Source organism: Cinclus cinclus, chromosome 1, assembly GCF_963662255.1.
Source record: "Cinclus cinclus chromosome 1, bCinCin1.1, whole genome shotgun sequence".
NCBI classification, from domain to species: domain Eukaryota; kingdom Metazoa; phylum Chordata; class Aves; order Passeriformes; family Cinclidae; genus Cinclus; species Cinclus cinclus.
The window spans coordinates 25623348-25638803 of NC_085046.1; the positions used below are offsets into that span (position 1 = coordinate 25623348).

At 36.0% G+C, this 15456-nt stretch overlaps 1 protein-coding gene across 1 annotated transcript in view; it reads left to right on the forward strand.

Moving 5' to 3' along the window:
• NXPH1 (neurexophilin 1) overlaps positions 1 to 14639 on the forward strand; it is a 136231-nt gene extending 121592 nt beyond the window's left edge. Inside the window, exon 2 of the mRNA XM_062495230.1 lies at positions 13878 to 14639. Within this exon, the coding sequence (XP_062351214.1) occupies positions 13878 to 14639 (762 nt within the window). The remainder of the gene's footprint in view (positions 1 to 13877) is intronic.
• The last annotated feature ends 817 nt before the right edge of the window (positions 14640 to 15456 follow it).

Consider the following 15456-nt stretch of genomic DNA (forward strand, 5'->3'; position numbering starts at 1 on the left):
ATCTAAGTTTATAAAAATTGTATCAGTAGATTTTTATATAATAAATTTGAAAAAATGGAAAAAGTATTCTCTTTATTCACTAGGTAGCTTATGTACTACCCAGAGCTGGTGTTGACTGACTGCTGAAAGATAAAAGTGGACCAGAGGGATTCACATTTTGAATTACATTTATAATGTCTTCTAAATTGTGAATCCAATTTTATTTCTTTTTTTTGTCATTGTTTACAACAACATTACAGCATAATATTCATACTAGACATGAATATGATTATTCTCACTATCATTTTTTGGCAGAGGAACAAATCAAACTTTTCTCATTAACAAGGGCAGTTTTTCCTGCTCCTGTACAGAAAAAAAAACCTGAGACTACCTGATGGTCTACAAATGGTTTTCAGGCTTCTTGTTGACACAACTCACTTGAGTTGACTTTGTTTCTTTGAGCTTGTATCCTTTTTAAAACAGCTAATAGCATTATGTATAAGCAATTATTGGAATTGGCCTTTTTATTGGCACATACTGGATATGACATGGGAAAGAGAAGTCCAGAGATTTGTACTAACTCTTAACTCTGCAACTGAGTTAGGACAGCACTAGAATTTCTTCTTTTAGCTTTGCCTTTTTCAAATGTTTCAGTGAGAAATCTTTCTAGGTCAGTGATTATATATGTTTAATTTCTAGCACACCTTAACCCAGGCCACAAGGAGGTGTGTGAGTGTTGCAGTAATAATAATATATAACAATAACTATAGGCTATGAAAGGATGTCTATTCTGACAATACATTTAAGAGAAACACAAGCAGGACTGTCATTTACTCCCTGAAAAATGGAACTGCTAAGCATTTATATTTAAATTAAATTATTTTATGAGTTCATTGAATGTTATTTAGCAAGTATATTATAGCAAAGACATGTTACCTTCTGCTGTAGAATGAGGATATTATTGCTCTTTCATTTTTATCTTTTGTATCAGCATTTGGCAAGTAACAAATGAAATTTGCTTGCTAACGTTAAATTGTTTTGTGCTGCTGCTCAGCCACAAAGATATAGAAGGATGAGACAAGGGAAAAAAGTTTTTTTGCTTTTTTGGGCAGACAGATGAATGTGACAGTGATCTTGACCTGTCCTTGATTAAATGTGTATTCTATGAAAGGCAAAGCACTTAATTCCTGTCTGAATGACTCCACTGAAATCTTGTTCATGCAGGAGGCTGGAAATGTAGAAATGCAGATAGAATTGGCTCAAATATTTCAGTGTGGTCAAGGTGGTGATGTTTAGAACTGTCCGAGGTCAAAGCAGAGTGGACTCCATGTATCAGTCAAAAAAGATGAAGGCTTTCTGAAACTTGGTGTGAAAAGTTTGTGTTCGTCTATCCATTTTTTGTGCTGTCTCATTTCTAAACTTGAGCAGATTTTGGACAAATAATGCCTGATTGTCCCTGAAATCTGAATTTCTTATACTCTACAATTATGAAAACAGGATCTTGAGTAAGTAATGAAGGCCAGACTTGTAAGAATTACAGCTTTATTTTTCAGAATCCTGTGTTCTCTTTAAATTTAGAAAAATCCTTCTGGCTACCAAGATTTGCAGGTCATGCTTTAGTCTAAGCCTGTTTTGATAGACCAATTGAATTTTTTTTACATACCTGAGAAATTCTTGGGATACAAGGTCAGAGTAATAAATGTTATGTTTTTATTCTCTATGTAGGATAAGTTATATAATTTCATCACTACTTTATTGCTCTGCAGTCATTTTTTTACTATGCAATTTACAATATTTTCACCATAAACGTTTGGAGAAAGGTCATAGGTGTGTATCACTATATTATAATCTGCCTGTAGGATTACAGTTCTTCTAGGCACTCTGTCTAGAAGTGTGGTGATAGATCGAGACACTGGAACTATATTTGAGGTGAGCTGGTAAACTGAGAATGCATTATATTTGCATTAGAATAACCAGTGCTGCAGTATTTATCTTTATGAGCTGAGTAAGTACTTCTTGCTAATTGGAAATGTCTGGACCTTTTATGAAGGCTGAAGTCTGGGAAAGTCTCTGAAGGGTTTATGAAACTGGTACTCAAGTCTTGTTTAAAAAATAGAAGCCTTTCTGCTATCTGAAAGTGTTCAGCAAAAGTCGGCAGGCATAAAACAATCCTAAAGATGTCAGTTTACTAGACCTTGAACTGTCTTGTATTTACCTTGCTTCAGAACATCTTAATAAGAATTTAAACTGATGTATCAGAACTACTCAGGAGAGGACTCATGGCCCCCACAGACAGGTTCACAGTGCTGCTCATCCTAGAAGCTGGCATGCTGGAACAATATTCACGTATTCTCTTCCTAAGATTTTTGCTACAGTGTGAAAAACTTAACAATGAGTAACCTCCTTAAACTTATGTGTCAGTGCCCAAAGGACTCTTAACTCATCTCAATTTAAATTAATGACCTTAGTGATAGTATTAGCAATTGGACCATGGCTCTCATGAGCCAGCTATTTGCATATGGAATTTGATTAATCCTGCTGGCTATCAATTTTCACTTTTAATTAGGTGTGATATTATTGTGGGAGAAAATACAAGACTGCTATCAGGCAGCGACAATGTTGATTTTCTATTGAGTATTCTTTTCTGTTTTGACTGGCTGGGCTAAATTCCCTGACAGTGTCTGTTTAGATCAGCTCAGAAAGTTGCCACAGACCTTAAAACAGGTCTGTACAAGCTCAGTGATATTCAGCACAAAGAAGCACCATATAGATTGAATATTAGTAGTTTATAAGATGTAGAGAAATTGGTTTATGGTACTCCCTTCTAGTACTCAGTAGGTCTATTCCTCTTAATGGCCTAATAAGTCTCTTGTAATGCACGTCCAGAGTCACATAAAGACCAGCTGTGTAGGCAAGTGTGGCTAGGACTTTTACTGAGACTACTTGGTTTCCCTGCATGCTGACTGAGCAAATGTACACTGATGATAGAGTCCTGCTCAGATTTGGATCAAGACTAAATTTTGCCTGTAAAATCTTGTAAATATGTAACATGTGGTGTCTCCTGATTTCCAACAGGCCAATCCATATTTCTTTGGCACCTTTGCACTTTGGGAACATTGCAACGTGTTTGTGTAAGTCATAGCCAGGAAAACAATATTCAGCACTTAGCTTGCCTAGCAGAGGTGGTGCCCCACATGCTGCTTACTGCTGAGTATACCCCTTTAAGAATTAGTAGACCTTTACAAAACCATCAAGAAAATCTTGATAAGAATTAATTGAATTAACTAGCAATAGAATAGCTGCTAAATGCTTCCCTTCCTTACCAGAACAACTTTAAAGAAATACACCTCTTTCCTCAGAAATTAATTTTAATACAGCTTGATATCCACAGACCAAAGAAATGAATGATCAATGCCTATTAAACAAACACAGTTAGAAAGACAATATATTGCTATAGCTGGTTAAAATTCAAAGAGAAGAAAGCCTACCTCTTTGTGATCACAAAAGTCTACTGAGAAGTTAGTATGTATAAGGTGAAGATGAAGGCATAAAAATTAGCAGGGACATGCCAAACTCTGAACTTTGGAAGAGCTTCCTCTATGTTTTTAAAATAATATTCCTGAAGTATTCAGCTGTTTGTAGTAAATGCATAACTCATGCTGAAGAACAGGGGATTTTAATGAAAGGAATTTATATTTTTGCAATAGAATTTCTTGTTTTTGTGGGAGTCCTTTTTGTTTTTGTTTCCCCACAAGCATCTCATATAGATATAAAATTCCTTTGTGTGGCAATGTGTACTCTGTAAAGATCAGTGGGAGTTAAATCTTCTCAAAAGACATCTTTGTTCAAATTCAGATTTTTAGGATACACCCATGAATATATGTGTGGAAAGTGACTTAGCTGTATCAACATTCTAATGCTTTTTCTGGAAAAAATACAGCATCAGACACAGGAGCAATAAACTATTTGTGTGGATTTAATTTTATTTAAATTTTGCATTGACAATGGAAGATTGGAAATGTCATGTAGAAAATTAGTAATATTAATAGAGTATATTAATAGTGCACAGTGGCCTTGTCCATTATATGGTACCAGGATATGTCAAGCTGTAGCCTTTTTAACTGTCCTCAGAAGATATGGCTACTCATATGATAATGAATATTTTCTTCAGTGTGTTACACAAAAAGCAAACTATAGTACAAATTTTGATTAAGATGTTGCTCTGTGGCCTTTCATATAAAATCTAATTTTATTTAATATTACTTTCTACATGTATGCAGAAAATGGCAAGCTAATATTAATAAAAAAAGGCTTACAGGAATGTGGAACAAGAACAATAGATCCTTGTCAAAATTTATTTACCTAGCTAGACTTTCATTTCAAAGTTAGCAGCACTCTGTGGCACTGGCATAATACACGGGTCTTAAAACTCTGTTAGACATTTTTAACCCACTTTAATTTATTCCATGGTAGTTTAATCCCCTGCTGAATGCGGATGGGGTGAATTTTCAAAAGTCATAATCCACTGAAGTAAAAAATCTGTAATGACAACATAGACAGCAGGCTTCAAGAGTTTAGTTTAAATTATTTCCAGAAATGTAAAACTTAGGGCAAGAGTTAATAGGATATTTCATACAGTTATATTTCAATCCTTTTCCAAATCTTTATATATTCACTTGCATCTCTGCCATCAGAAATACTTGGGCTCGATTTCTGTTCTTTTAAGGCAAAAAAGAGAAAGCTGTAAAATTCTAATGTGAAGATTTTCTCAGGGTATTGTAACTCATTTAGTCCTTCAGTTCACAGACTTTTATATGTGAGAGCATAATGTTTTCTAAACTGACCTCCCATTCTGTCTTAACTGGGCACAAAAATGAAATTAAGATACATAATACCACACTATCTTCATCCTTCTGCTGCTCTAGGGTTTTTACAATTCACTTTATTGGTGGGTGAAAATTCAGCCCACAAACTAATTGGGAAAAATTCATGCATTTCCTATATACTTAAAATTTACAGTTTTACACTCTTCCTTGACTATACATTTGGAGCTACCTAGTTCTGGAAGCAGCTGTAACTCAGACAACATCTTATTTTCTTTAACCAGGAAGCTCCTCTAGTGCCAGCTATAGACTTCTACAGCTTTGCCTGGCCTCAGCATCCAGGGACCAAACTTCTGCCTGAACCCCAGAGGAAAAATGCTGCCTCCCTGCTAGGTTTTGTTGTGTCGTGATGGACCAGATTTTGGGTGGCATAAGATAAACTGGCAGGTGACTTACTCAAAACAACAGGACGAGAAAGTTTTGAGAGTGTGAAGTAGAGATGAGGTGTTAGGGTGTTTCACACAGTAGAAGATCCATACAGAAACAGACAAGTGCTTGTAAACTGTATTTATTGCAAATAAATAAGTTCATAGCCACACCCCTAACTTAAGTAGTCTTTGATCTGCAAAGACTTGGAAATGAAAAAGGTTTGCTGGTACAAATAGTATATTCTTCCCTCATTTTACCTTCCTTGATAAAATCAACATTAGGCCATTGCTGAATGCATAGTACGGGACCAGATGGACTTCCATTTTGACTTGCTAATTCTTTCAAACTCGTAAATGAAATAGACAATGGCAATAATTATCTTTTTTTTTATTTTTTCCCCTGTCTAAAAGCTACATGTCAGGACAGAAAATAATGAGTTTTCTCCTTTGAAAAACAATAGTGACAGAAGTACCTGTCTTTGCTCCTGTTTTGCAGAAAAAGGGAGGAACAAAGTGTAGGGTTGGCTTTTCATTACTTCCTCTGGTGAGTCTGTGATTTTGGTTCTTGGTTCAAAGGTCTCAGTCTTACCCAGGCAGATAGGTGAGCCTGGATGTTTAATTTTGAGTCTGATTTCCTCTCTGGTAGTTTGTGAAAGAATAAAGAAAATCTTTCTGTATGTCTGATGGTCACAGGGGAGAAGGCAGCACTGGCAGAACGAAACAGCGAAAAGGAGGAAGAGAAAAATATCCATTAGGGCACTGCTACTAGAAGAAATGTCTGTAATTATAATCCAAGTCTGTTTGATTTAAAGTACTTATCTGTCTTAGAAAACTAAACACTTTGAAAGCCTGTTTACTAAACAGTTCTTTTAGTCACTAGTGAACAAAACACAGTCATGAAGACTAATTTTTCAGATTCTAAATACTTGTGAAAATTTTTTATGATTTTAAATCAAACTCAAAAGATAACAGAATAGTACAAATCTACACTATTTCTTACAGGAAACCTCCAGATGGGGAATTTCCTGTATCTAAAAGGAGGAGCAATACTAGCAGGTGTGCATGCCTATGAGTACATCACTTCCTCACCTTCAGCATGCTTACAGATGTATAGGGAGAAGTGCACTTCAGCAGGACTAGAGAATTTCAGAAGGCATTTACACAGAGCATTCATTGCCCTGCTTCCAGCCTACAGCCTTTGGGTTCTCTCTATAGAATTGTCTCCAGGGCAAGTTACGTTCCATAGGTCAGATTATTTTGGCTACTATTGGGTGACAAGCTGAAGAACATTTATTCGACTTGGAAAGTTCATCAACAATTCATGGAGGTAGAAGACACAATGCATTCTGTTTCTGTCTTGACCATGGACTGGACTGGCAAAGAATATGATACAATTTAGAACCTAAGAGCTGGCAGGCCACCAGCATTTTTCATGAGTCTGTTACCATTCAAAGGGCTTGTTGCAGTGTCACAGCTTAGCCCGCAGTCCAGGAATGCAAGGAAGAGGAACTGAAACTCTAATTCTTAAGAATATTTTCTGGGACCAAACATTTAAGGTGCTTTAACATCTTTGCATTTCCTGAAAATTACTTGAGACTAGCTAGTTTTCAGATTTGTTTATAACAAGCAAATTACATTGTGTAGAAAGCACTGTAAAATTGTAAATTTTACTAGCACTTGTCTTTTGCAGAACAGCCATTCCAATATCTTAATATTTTATGATAACAACTGTTAAGAATTATAATGCACCTAAACAAAGCAGCGTGGCTACTGTTTTATTAGTACCCTCATCTTTCTGTGGGTACAAATTTTCTAATTAGTCTTTGATTCTTAGTCAGATCTCAAAAAGATATCAACTGATCCAGGCACTGTAATTTCAATGATATTAAATTTCTCTGAATTTATATCAGCTGTTGTCAGCTGAATTTATATCAGCTTCTTGTTTTGCATAACTGCTATTGTGTGAATGATGAAAAAAGCTCAGGTAGCTACATCTTTGTTTTAACAAGGGCCATTTGAAGCAAGAATGATAGCTCATAAATTAAAACCAGAGAAGTACAGAATTTAAAGCTGAGTTGAGCACACTTAATAGAAGTATTCTGAATTTTGTGACTCCTAAGGAATTCTATACAAAAATTGCAGTAACAGTGTGTGTTAAGTTCAATTTCTTAACCTAAATATAGTATAAAAAAATTACATTCCTTCTGTTTTCTCTGTGACAATAAATTATCATTTTTATGCTTAAAATGAATGATCCAAAGTGATTATTTTAGAAATTATTTTTGAAAACTTCAGATGCTTTTTTTTTCTATGGTCAATAATCAATTCAGTGCTGTTTTATGACCAAACTCAAATAAAATATTATGAATTAGAGAGAAAAGACTGAACAAATAATGGAAGGCCATATTTGCCATCATACAGGACCATGGTTCTGCCACAACCTGAATACCGTGTACCATTCTGGTCTCCTCAGTTAAAAGACAAAACTGGGAATGGAGAAGGACACAAAGGAAATTCAAAAGTATAGGCATAGAATAACTTATATTCAAGGATTATTTTCATGATTCAGGAGGCTGATAGGGCTGGAAAAGAGATCAATATCTGTTTACTATTATGAATGGATATAGTTGAGGCATGTACTAGTGAGTTAGAAGGAGGCTTCCTCATACAGTTAAGAATCATCAAGTTTTCCATTCAGTGGTATTTGCAGAAAAAATACTTAATGTGTAGCAGTAAAGAAAAATGAGCATGAGCATGAGAAATTTGTATAGAGACAATATTTTCCATTTGAATGGTTCTCCAAAGAAGGTGTCAGGAACCACGTTCAAAACAAACCATAGGAGGACACAGAGCTATGGAACTCATTGCTGAAGTATCTTATGAATTTTTAAAGTTTAAAAAAGGTCAAAATTAACAAATGCACAGAAGATCAGTTTGTTTAGAGTTACTGAAACAGAAAACTCATTTGGTCCTTCAGTTCTCATAATTTTATAAATGATAGCATAATATCTTAAAATTGAAAGAGAAATGATGAAACAGAAAACATGTACAGAAACAATATCTAGAAGAGGAAACTAGAATTGCTGGATAGTTGGGAAGAAATCAGGGGACTAGAATATGCTTGCCATGTTCTTGTCCTTCTCCAGGCATCTCTTATAGTTACTATAGGAGATAAGATGATTTTTCTAAAGAAGTCTTTATTTTGATCCTGCATAGCCATTTTTGAGTTCTCATTTGACAGAGTAAATCATGAGTTACTGTTCTATTTGTCAGACTTATCTGAGTCTGCAGATTTTTTGAATGACTAACATGCATCCTCATTATTTTCATGTTTTGCAACAAAACGATTTGTAAGTTAAAACCAGAGAGGCCTTTTTCTGTGAAAGATCCATGTATGTGTTTTTCTTTGTCCTTCTTTTTCAGAATGTCCATTTTAGAGGTACAAGTTCTTCAGTGTGTTTTACTCTTTCCCATTATAATAATATCTCCATCAACTTGCATTCTCAGTTTATTTCCTTATTACCAAATTCTTGTAGAATATTGATTTTGACTTTTCTGGAAATTATTCACGGAATAAAATATTTCCATGCCACTGGTAACTTTGTACAATGTGTAGACAGCTGCAGGAAGAAAAAAATGGATCTAAATGGAAGAGTAAACTCGGTTTTGTTTTCCCTCCACCCACTGCATAAACAGGATGAATATAAGGGAACTGGATTCACTGCCAACTTTCTGTGTGCTGCCCTGCCTTGATAATGGTCCAGCTTATTGTAATGTCCTTTAGTACTCTCCTATCTATGTTGTACCTGATATCTTACTGAGGAAAGAAAATTCTGAATTCTATTCATAGTATTTCCAAACACAATGCTGCCAAATTCTTACAGTGCTATGCCAATAGAAACAGTCTTGGTTTCTGATTAGTTATTTACCTGAAGAGAGAGATTTTTCCACCCTGAGTATTAGATTGTTTGTTTGCGTTTTCATTTGCTCTCAAGTAGTCATATATTCAGAGGAATAAATACATAATTTCTAAGCCAATACTGTAATTAGAGGTAATGAACTGTAGTAGAGCTAGCATAAAAGGAAAAGAGTGAGAAATCAAGATGCATTCTTTACCTTTTTGAATTTATATTTAAAAAAATCTCAGGTCTATAAGTCTTGCATTAACATTAATATATATATGGTTGATTTTACTACCTTTTAGAGAGGAGGACTTAAATCACCATTTGAGGCCTTCATGGTTTCATGAAATTCCTTTCTAACTTCATTTTCTCTGCTCCAAGCATTTGACTTGGAAAAACATTCAGGGTTCAGTGTCTTGAAAGAGAACTCCTAAATTTCTGAGATAAATGAACTGCCTATCCTTTAGAAAGTCCTAAAAGAATAACATACATTAATTAAAATATGCTTAATGAAGTTAAAAAATAAAGAAAAAATTATCACTCTCAAAACATAGGATACAAAATGAAAGGAGTATTCTATCTTAATAGATTAAAAAATTAAACACAGATCAATTCCTGTGTCTTTTAAATGATACTTTTGGATAATGCCCAATGAAACCGCTGTCTTTCCTTCTTCAAGGAAGAAGTACAAGAGATATAATAAAATTTTGCCAGTGTTGGAAAAGAGTTGCCAGGCAGTAGCAAAAGCTCGTGGTACCTTTTCAGTATCAGTAGCCTTTACTAGGTAGTGGAAATTCATAATTTCCAGTAAAAGTTCAAGACCAAAACCAAATGTCACTCTGCCATGCTTAATAAGTGCTTTTTCAATGATACTTGTAGCACTAGATAAGCACTTCTAAATTTTTTTTTTGTTCCTTATTATTTTTTGACACAAACATTTCTGCTATCATCATAATTCAGAACCACTTCTGGCTACACAGTCATGGAGGAAATCCCCCTACTCAGCCCTTTTGCAACACTGATTTATTGCAGTGCACTGATGTTTTGGGTTAACACTGATGAGCAGCTAAACACCTCACAGTTCTTTGTTTACTTTCCCCTTTTCCCCAGTGGATACGGGGAAGAGGAATAGAAGAATAAAAACAAGAAATCTTGCTAGTCAAGATAAAGAAAATTTATTAACTGAAGGATAAATGGAAGAAGAAGAAAGAAAAGAAGGAAAGAAACCAGAGCAAGTGATGCAAAGGCAACACTCAATTCAAAACCAGCTCCAGTGGGTAGAATGATGGCCAACCAGTTCCTCAACAAAAGATGCCTACCTCCTATAAATCCCCCACTCATTGCTAAACATGACACTACATACTGTGGAATATCTCTGGTGAATTCAGGTTCTTTGATCAGTTGTGTCCATTCCCAATCTATTGTGCACCTCTCCATTCTACTCACTTGAGGGTCTGAGAGAAAAATAGAGACGGCCTTGGTGTTGTACATTGTTCAGCCAGAGCTAGAACATTAGTGTGTTACCAGCATTTGGGTCAAAAGTCTAAACCAGAGCACCAAATGAGCTGCTGTGAAGAAAATGGACTCCATTCTAGACAGAGCTATTGAAACTGAGCCAAATGTTTCAATGTTCCATCTAGGAGTGACACTTGGCTATGGAAAATAAGGCAATACTGGTTATAGTGAGCTAATTGATTAAATAGCATATGCCAGTTTCTGAATTATATGTAGAAATCCTCAAGGAAGAGGACAAAAATACCACCATAGAATTTAGGCTACTCTGTGTTTTATTATCCACTTTTCATTGGCTCTTTCACAATCAGTTTCACAATACTAAGTGCAAAGCCTCATGCTTTTGCATGCTCTTTCTTGTATTATTGCAACCTTGGGTTTGGGAAGAAGAGAGATTGAAGGAAACTGAATCAGTTCACGTGAAAGGACTGTTGCATTTGCAGAAATTCTATTACATAGCAATGCTCTGTTATTGGGTGTGTGAATCTCTGAGGATACTTTCTGTAGCATATAGTATACTAGCAGTATATGCAAAAGCAGTTGGATGGAAAATGTTAGTGAATCACAATGAATTCTAGAGCTTTTTCATTAATGCTTTGTTGCCTGATTTTCTAGTGCTCACACAGACTCTTGACTATGAAGGGCAGGTTCAGGACTTTACTCATGGATGCAGCTAGTTACCCACACTGAAAATCACAAACAGAAGTCTCAGGGCTAACTGCACAGCCAGAAATCTTTCAGGTATTACAAAACTGATGACAGTAACAAGCAGTTGTATCTGTTAGATTGTGTGTGAAACAATATAGAATGCATGTAGCCTAAATCATCCATTTCCATGAAATATAGTGGCTTTCAAAAAACCATGTATTGGATCAATCATCAATCATTTCAGAAAATAGCTCCTCCCTTTCCTGAGTCTTCAGTTTCACATATCTGAAAAAAAAGAGAGACCTTTTTTAAAGGTTTTTACAGTTTTACCTATTGTTACACGAAACTGGTAGTCTAATCCTGCGAAATGTAAATCATTAGATGAAGAAAGGAAAACAAAGGAAAAACAAACTCTAAGCAAAGATAATGAGAGTGGTAAGCAATCTGTATCCTACCTACAGATTGCTGATTTACTAGCTCTGCTAGCTAACTGCTTAGATTCATTGTAGGTTGACAGATTCATTCTAGACAGGAACATTTTTTCCTTTTAAACACAATTCTTTTCTTATTTTGCCCTCCTTCTCCATATGCCATAGAAAAAAATATATTCTGAGTCTCTTTCTCTCTCCCTGTGAAATCTTCATTGCTGCTTCATTAACCAGTGCACCATCAGTGCATTTTATTACAGCTTCTCTCCTGGCCTACTGTGTTATTGTTAAGATGCAGCTATGAACTGGCTATCAAAATGGTAGTCTGTATTTTAATCCTTCTGTCCATTCAAAAGAGGAAGAAGTTGTCTCTTTGGCAAAATCCTGAATTAAATCCATATTTTATCTACTATCCTTACTGTCCCCACATGAAATGGATTGGGGAGATATAGTGTAGGATGTGACAGATTTATTTACCTATTTATTTGCTGTGAAAGTCTGGGGACATATCTCCTGTCTGATCAGTGTATTAAGACAATTTAGACTGATTTTATGTATGTGCCTTCAAATGACCTTGAAAAACTACTGAAGTTAATGAAAGTGTGTTTCAATTTCATGATTGTTAAGAAATGAAAAGGCCATGCTGTGATAGATATCTTCCGTGACATATACCTCCAGTTGTACCAGTAGGGAGGGGACATGATTTAAATACTATCTGGTTTCCAGTGGGTTTCCTGGGTATGGAATGCACTTAATTCATTTTTAAGTGAAGAGAAAGATCTAACTGCAAGTATGATAGAAGCACATAAATCAGTGCCAGAACATAGAGGAATAAAACGGGCATTTTTGAATCTCATATGAAAAGGGAAATAAAAAACTTGATGGCTTCTTCAAAGCAAATGATGAAGCTTCTTCAAAGCTTCTTCTTCAGTGCAAATGTTAAAAAATTGGGCAGTGAGTGTGGTGCAAATTTTAGGGGGAATGGGACTACACATGTCAGTCCCTTTCCACCCAACCTGCACGAATTCCAGCCCTCCCAGGTATGCTCGGACAGAGCTCTCTGCCAGTGCTGCATGTTAGACAGCTGTGAGCCTGCATCTGTTCTCTGTTTTCCACTCAATTAAAGCAAAGACAAAAAATATAAATATGACAAATTGCTCTGACAGTAAATTTTGTGGAAAACTATGTCTTAAATATATAATTTTGTAGGAACTTGAGGCAAAATTTTCTGTTCTTTTAAAATATGATTTTGCAGGATTTTTTTATTACTGCTTTTAAATTGATGGCTCTATGATTTTTTTTTTTAAATATACAAAAGGCTTTCTGTCTTATACAGATCACTATTTAATTTGGGGAGGAAGTGGTGAAAAAAGAAGTGAAGCGAGGAAGGAGAAATGCTTGTCATAGATACCGACAAGGCGAATCAGTAGTTGGTCTGAAAGGGATTATTGGAAAAGGCTGCGACTCCTCCTGCATTAACAGACGTGGAGTACACTGTATGTACAGCTGTCAACTCAAAACTCATTAAAATTTTCATTATTCTGTTATTTATATTGTAGTCGTGACTGAAGGTCCCAGTCGAGAACATAGACCAATGAGTATTCATAAATGGAGTTGGGAAATTGTATTATTATTATTAGATTCATAATGACATGGACTCCAAGCATGGTCAGCCTGGCACCACCAAGACAGCACCCTGACATCAGACTCCAGGGGCAGCAAAAAATACATGAATATGTCTCTGTTGGTGGAAGATGCAGCAACTTTGCAGAGTGAGCATTCAAGCAAGAACACTTCACTCTGAGATGCCACATACAAGCTGAAGGATGACAAGACTGTGTACCTCAGTTTTTGTAGTAATTCATTACACACTCATCACTTACAGACCTCAGATGAATAACGTGAATATCTGTGATTATATCTGAAGGCCAATTTAAAAAAAAACTGGCAAAGGAGAATTGAGTAACAACTACTTGGAAAGTGGAGGAAAACAGACATTTCTCTTTCGGTTTACTGAGAAAAGAGGTACAATTTAAGTTCTCAAAAAATATTTCTCTATGATTAGGAAATCTGGTCATTTTGGTCTCAGGTGGAAATGATGGGATTTATATCACATATCTCAATATATTGTTTCTCTCTTCTTCCTTTCTTTTTCAGGTTACCTGTGCAAATTTAACAAATGGAGGAAAAACAGAACTTCTAAAATCAGGAAGCTCTAAATCCACACTAAAGCACATATGGACAGAAAGCAGCAAAGACTTATCCATCAGCCGACTGCTGTCACAGACTTTTCGTGGAAAGGAAAATGATACAGATTTGGACCTGCGATACGATGCCCCAGAAACTTATTCTGAGCAAGATCTCTGGGACTGGCTGAGGAACTCCACAGATCTGCAAGAGCCTCGGCCCAGAGCAAAGAGACGGCCCATCGTCAAGACTGGGAAATTTAAGAAAATGTTTGGCTGGGGAGATTTTCATTCCAACATCAAGACTGTGAAGCTAAATCTGTTAATAACAGGGAAAATCGTTGACCATGGCAATGGGACGTTTAGTGTTTACTTCAGGCATAACTCCACTGGTCAAGGGAATGTATCTGTGAGCCTAGTGCCCCCTACAAAAATAGTGGAATTTGACTTGGCACAACAGACGGTGATTGATGCCAAAGATTCCAAGTCCTTTAACTGTCGAATCGAGTATGAAAAGGTTGACAAGGCTACCAAGAATACACTCTGCAACTATGACCCTTCAAAAACATGTTATCAGGAGCAGACCCAGAGCCATGTGTCGTGGCTCTGCTCCAAGCCCTTTAAAGTAATCTGTATTTACATTTCCTTTTATAGTACAGATTATAAACTAGTACAGAAAGTGTGTCCTGATTACAACTACCACAGTGACACACCCTACTTCCCTTCAGGGTGAGGACCAACTTGTGTCTGTCTGAGACTGAAGCCTGGGGAATAAAAGAGGTCGAATGACAGGGCTGTAACCTCAAGGAGGAAGGCCACATCTATTGCCTGGAATGTGTCTACCTGCTGCTGCTGATGTCAAATGGCTGCAAATATGTTAGTGGAAAACAATCTAATGTAATTTTTGCCCAGTCAGCTCCATGTATCAATCTAGGTGTAAATCACTATGGATTTGAAATAAAACCATGCATACATTCACAGAGACACACACACACTTTTCAGTGCGCATTCTTGAGATTCCTGTTAAGAAATTTTTCATTGTCTGATATCTAAGGATTCAGCACAACCTATCATCACGCAAAATGGATTAACTAGACAGTACAAGGTTTTTGACAGACTGTTATGGAAATCTCCTTGAATGTCCTTTGAGTACATGCCAATCAATAATCCCCACTCATGCATTCTACTGCTTGAAGTAGCTGTACTGGTAAATAATACTGTAGGAATAATACTTGTTAAAATGGGAAAAAAGTGTGTTTAGAGTTCAGTATTCCGTATTATATGAACACAGAAAAGTGTAATGGCTTTTCCCAGCACACAGTAGGCACATTCAAGGTGGTGTTGGTGGCTCTTTTTCCATGGAGCAAGCCTGTTTCTAGTAAAGATGGGCAAACATTTGGAATTTACATGTGAGCAGACATTCTGGTTTAATGTTTCTCTGACTCTTTAAGCTCTGATTCTTTAAACTTGTTTAAGTTTAGGCCAGCTAAACTACTTATAAACTGGAATAGATCTCTAAGAAGGAAAATGCCTGGTGGAGAACATGTAAG